At 53.5% G+C, this 5522-nt stretch overlaps 1 protein-coding gene across 1 annotated transcript; it reads left to right on the top strand.

The window, feature by feature from the left end:
- Positions 1-3331: 3331 nt before the first annotated feature.
- Positions 3332-4570, top strand: LOC109191483. The gene has a single exon (XM_019342143.1). The coding sequence runs from the start codon at positions 3332-3334 to the stop codon at positions 4568-4570; it is 1239 nt and encodes a 412-aa protein (XP_019197688.1).
- Positions 4571-5522: the final 952 nt, after the last annotated feature.

Below are 5522 nucleotides of genomic sequence, written 5' to 3'. Positions count from 1 at the left end.
CACGAAGCAACTCCACGCGATCTGGCGAGCCTTCGCTGACGCAAGTTGAGGAGTAAGGGAGCAGTCTGTCTCTCGACCGATGCCTCGCCATCACCAACCTTCCCAGAGGCCGGAAGACAGACGAGAGAATCGGCGGACGGAGAGTCAACCAGTACGATCGGTCCATTCGAGGCTAGGCCCGAACGCCGGACGACAATCTGCAAGAGAACGACTAGGGGAGAGGGAGCCCAGCCGCGCACCACCGGGCCCCCGAGATCGAGAAGCCGGTCGCGAAAGAACTCGCACCAGGAGAACCAGGACTCAGGCACGTCGAACCGAGCGTATTGCGTGCAATGTCGACCGACCAGTTGAATCGGAAGTCGGCGAGAGTACCGAATCCACAGGAAACCATACTCGCAATAGAGGCGATGTGGCCCAATTGGCCCGAGAGGTGCGAGATCTGAAGGAGCAAATAGAGGGAAGGACTAAATCCCCTGGGCAAACGTTGCTCACCGCTTTGCCATTCTCCTCCGAGATCATGTCTTACAAAGTGCCCGACGACTTCAAATTCCCGGAGCAGGCCACCTTCGACGGATCCAGCGATCCACGCGAGCATCTGCTAAGTTATCAGGCCAAGATGCAGGTCTTAGGAGTTCAAGACCCGGTAATGTGTCGCGCCTTCTTTCCCACGCTAAAAGGCTCGGCACAAAGGTGGTTGGTGGCGCTGCCTCCAGGATCGATTCACAATTTCGAGGAGCTGGCCGATCGCTTCATGAGTCATTATGCAGCCAAGATCAAACCACAAAAGGATCTGACTCATCTGGGAGACGTCCACCAAGAGGAAGGTGAGTCCTTGAAAACCTACTTGGTTCGCTGGCAAAAAGAAATCCAGTCTATCGAGGAGGTCGAAGACTAGACCGCACTCACTTTCTTCATCGAGTCCTTGCGATCCGGGCAATTATGCCGGGATCTGCGGGATAACCGCCCGGCCACCTACGCGGAAGCCATACACATGGCTAATAAGAGGGCTAACATAGAGCAGGCCATGAAGCATAAACGACAGCGTGAAGTCGGAGGATCCGCTGGCGGAAAGAGAACCCGCGCGGAAACCAAGGAAAGGCATCCGGAAGGGGCTCGGCGGCCCGAAGCTAGGCGTCCCTATGCCAAACCTATCATTAATCCCTATAGACCGGCCCCTCAACAACCGGTACACGAGGTACAAGAGGTCGCTCCACCTCCATCCCTGCCGACTGACGTCCGCGTGACGAACGAGGAGACAGGTAAGATCTCTAAGTACTGCCGTTATCATAAATCTTACACTCACAGCACGGAAGAGTGCTTTTACTTGAAGAAGATCATGGAAGGAATCATCCAACAAGGGACCCCGCCTCCTAATAAATGGAGGAGAAGGTCAGTGGCCCGGGAAGACGATGACCCCACGGTCGCCGCTGAAAGCAGTCGCGGAAAGCTACCAGCGACTCGGCGAATACTAGGAAGGCCTGGGCTCGGCAGCTGTATGTCGGGATGGTATACGGGCGCGAAGAAGGCTCGAAGAAAATGTGCCGGGAGCCCATCACGTTCACTGACAAAGACCTACCCACAGGGGAGACACCACATCGTGATGCCCCGGTCATAGCAATGGATGTGAATGGGGTGGTCGTTCGACGAATCCTGGTTGACACCGGGAGCAGCATCAACGTACTGTACGTCTGTACCTTGAGACATTCACCAAAATGGGACTGACCCGAGAACGGTTGAACCAAGTCAAGACGCCACTCGCCAGCTTCACAGGCGACTGGGTAGAGGCAGGAGGATCTATTACCCTGCCGGTGGAGATTGGTAGCTACCCAGACGTACAGAAGCTCAATATGAAATTCATCGTGGTAGACCTAGCCTACTCACATAATGCCATACTCGGCCGACCAGGCCTGGAGGATTTGGGAGCACTAATCTCTATTGAGCACCTCTGCCTGATGTTTCGCACGCCAAGCGGGGTAGGCGTGGTTCGCTGCGACAGAAGAGTCGCCCGGGATTGCTACATACAAGCTTGAAAAGGAATGGGTAAACGTGAGATGCAAGTCCATGAAATCACAGAAAGACCCCCAAAGAAAGCAATGATACCCTGCCCGGAGCCGGCCGTCGAGTTAGAGGAGGTCGAGATCGACCCAGAGCGACCGGACCGGCGGGTCCGGATTGGGGTTGGTCTCCCAGAAGAAATACAAGAGGAAGTCATCAGGGTGCTTCGAGAGCACCGGTTGGTCTTCTATTGGGGCCTGGAAGACATGCCGGGTGTCGACCGATCCATCATCGCCCACCGACTCGCCGTAGAACTGGATCACCGGCCGGTCATACAGAAGAAGCGCTACTTGGCAAACGACAGAAGGGAATTTGTGAAAAAAGAGGTGAGCACGTTGTTGGCTACGGACCATATCCACGAGGTCAAATACCCAGAGTGGTTGGCAAACGTAGTTCTCATACCAAAACCTCCAGCTTTGCGAATGTGTGTGGATTATACCGACCTTAACAAGGCCTGCCCGAAGGATCCATTCCCCTTACCCCGGATTGATCAGTTGGTCGACGAGACCGCCAGATCGGCGTTGCTGAGCTTTATGGACACCTTCAGGGGGTATCATCAGATCTTCATGCACTCGGCTGACGAGGAAAAGACCGCGTTCTAACGCCGGACGGAGTGTACTGTTACCGAGTTATGCCCTTCGAGCTTAAGAATGCAGGGGCTACTTACACTCGGATGATCGCTCGACTGTTCCAAGACCTGTTGGGGAAATCCATGGCGGCCTACGTAGACGACATGCTGGTCAAGAGCCAGGAGGAGACAAAGCACGCGAAGGATTTGTCCGACTGCTTCCAGGTGATGCTAAGGTATAATATCCGATTAAACCCAAAAAAGTGTGTCTTCGCAGTGCAAGGAGGGAAGTTCTTGGGGTATATGGTGACCAAGAGAGGCATTGAGCCCAACCCTGAGAAGGTTCAAGCTATCATCGACATGCAGCCTCCCAGTACCGTTAAAGACTTGCAACGGCTGACTGGTCGACTGGCTGCCCTTAGTCGCTTCTTAAGCAATGCGGCGGATAAGACCATACCATTCTTCGAAGCCATGAAGAAAAAACAAGGCTTTGCTTGGACGGCCGAATGCCAACTGTCGTTCGAAGAGCTGAAGCAATATCTCTCCACACCGCCGATGTTATCCACCCCTCAGGTGGGGGAGCCCTTGTTCCTATACCTGGCTGCCTCCCCCAGAGCAGTAAGTTCAGTACTCGTCCGAGAAGAAGAGCGCACCTAGCATCCGGTATATTACGTGAGCCGCTCCTTGAAGGTCGCCGAGGCGCGATACATGGCCTTGGAGAAGATCGTCTACGCGTTGGTGATTACTGTACGCAAGTTGGCGCCTTATTTTCAAGCCCATACCGTCCGGGTCCTGACAGATCAGCCCCTGGGGAGTGTATTGCGAAACCCAACGTCGTTAGGACGATTGGTAAAATGGGCCATGGAATTGACCCAATATGGGATCGAGTATCAACCACGCCCGTCCATTAAGGGGCAAGCCTTAGCCGACTTCTTGGTCGAATGCACCGCAGGGGAGGATGATAAAGAGGGCACCACGGAAGATAATCCAGGCGAATGGTGGGAGATGCACGCGGACGGAGCAGCGAGTCGACAACATTGTGGAGGCAGAGTCATGCTAATTACCCCGGAAGGGTTCCGGCTTTACTATGCCTTAAGCTACTTGTTTCCAACGTCCAATAACGAAGCCGGGTACGAGGCTGTGTTGGGCGGTCTACGACTCGCCAAAACGCTAGGGGTGGAACGTCTGCGAATCAAAACCGACTCTCGGCTAGTGGTTGGACAGGTTTCAGGCACCTGCGAAGCTAAGAACGCTCGGATGGCCCAGTATAAGGAGAAGGCGATAGAGATGCTAAGAGGATTCGGGATGTATGAAATTGAATACATTCCGCGAGCAGACAACACTGAGGCTGACATATTGTCGAAAATTGCCCTGGAGGGGGTACCAGATCACCTTGTCAAGATTTGCCAAAAAGAGGAGTTAAATCAACCAAGTACAGAGGACACGACGTTAGAAGTCCAGCAGGTAGACGTCGAAGAGTGGGATCGAGAGAAAAATCTCGAGATGTTCTGGATTGACGACATCCGGCGATATAAGGAAACGGGGAAGTTGCCAGAAGACTCAGGAGTCGCAGCGAGGGTTCGACGAAAGGCCCCCTCGTTCGAAATCATTGACGAACAAATATACAAGCGATCATTTGGAGGCCCCCTCTTGAAATGCCTACTTAGGCCCGAGGCGGAGAAAATAATGGACGAAGCCCATCACAGAATCTGTGCCGCCCACCAGGGCGCCCACACCCTTGCCCGGAAGCTGGTCGTCCAGGGATACTATTGGCCGACTATGATGCGAGATTGCGTTGAGTGGATATCTAAGTGCGGCATTTGCCAAGCCTTCGCCCGGAAGGATACCCGGCCGGCCACCTTCTACACGCCGGTCACCACGGTCATCCCGTTCGCTAAATGGGGAATCGATTTGCTGGGTCCACTACCGGTCGCCCCTGGCGTCTGAAATTCTGCGTCGTGGCCATCGATTACTTCACCAAATGGGTCGAGGCCGAGCCACTGGCCACCATCACCGAATACCAGTGTCGACGCTTCCTGTGGAAGAAGGTGATTTGCCGTTTCGGCCTGCCTGAGCACGTGGTTAGCGATAACGGCCGACAGTTTGACTGTCAAGCCTTCGCCGACTTCTGTTGCCGGCACAGCATACGACACACCAAGGTGTCCGTCGCATACCCGCAGGCCAATGGACAAGTCAAAAACGTAAACCGAACCATAGTGGTCGGAATCCATAAGAAGTTGGAGGATATTGGGGGAAATTGGGCGGATGAGCTCGACCGGGTCCTATAGGCTTATTGAACTACGCAAAGACGGGCGACCGAAGAAAGCCCATTTTCCTTAGCATACGGCTTCGAAGCCAAGGTCCCTATAGAAGTCGTCGAACTCACCCACCGGGTCCGCGACTATTCCGACGAAGAAAATGAGGAGAGCCTGAGAATCGAAAAGAATTTCTTAGAGGAGAGAAGGGAGGCTGCATATGCCCGGATGGTAGAGTATCAGCAAGCCGTGAAGAGATATCGCGATCGGAGGATCCGCCCACGAACCTTTCAGGTCGGCGATCTCGTGCTGCGAGACCGACAGGCTAGCCAGCCTACGGAAGGGGGTAAATTCGCGATCAAGTGGGAAGGACCTTATCGCATTACAGCCGTGGTCCAAGCTGGCACCTATAAGTTGAAAACTCTGGAAGGAAAGCCCGTAGACCGGATCTGGAACGTTATTCACTTGAAGAAGTTTTACCAGTAAAGAGGTTAGCCATGTATGAAAATCCGAGTTCCCAATCTTGAATAAAAAGGCTTCGATCACCACCGATTATCATTTTTTTGAGAGAAGAGATAGGAAATAAGGGCCCAGACTGTAACACCCCCAAATTTTTAAACTTTTGAAGCTTATATAATAAAGGT

The sequence above is a fragment of the Ipomoea nil genome, unplaced genomic scaffold (genome assembly GCF_001879475.1).
Source record: "Ipomoea nil cultivar Tokyo-kokei standard unplaced genomic scaffold, Asagao_1.1 scaffold1652, whole genome shotgun sequence".
Taxonomy (NCBI): domain Eukaryota; kingdom Viridiplantae; phylum Streptophyta; class Magnoliopsida; order Solanales; family Convolvulaceae; genus Ipomoea; species Ipomoea nil.
Note: the sequence above shows the minus strand (reverse complement) of the source record. Positions and strands in the feature narration are given on the sequence as shown.

What these genes read in the sequence shown, in the direction of transcription:
- LOC109191483 (XM_019342143.1), top strand. Translation starts at nt 3,332, where the DNA reads ATGGCCTTGGAGAAGATCGTCTACGCGTTGGTGATTACTGTACGCAAG.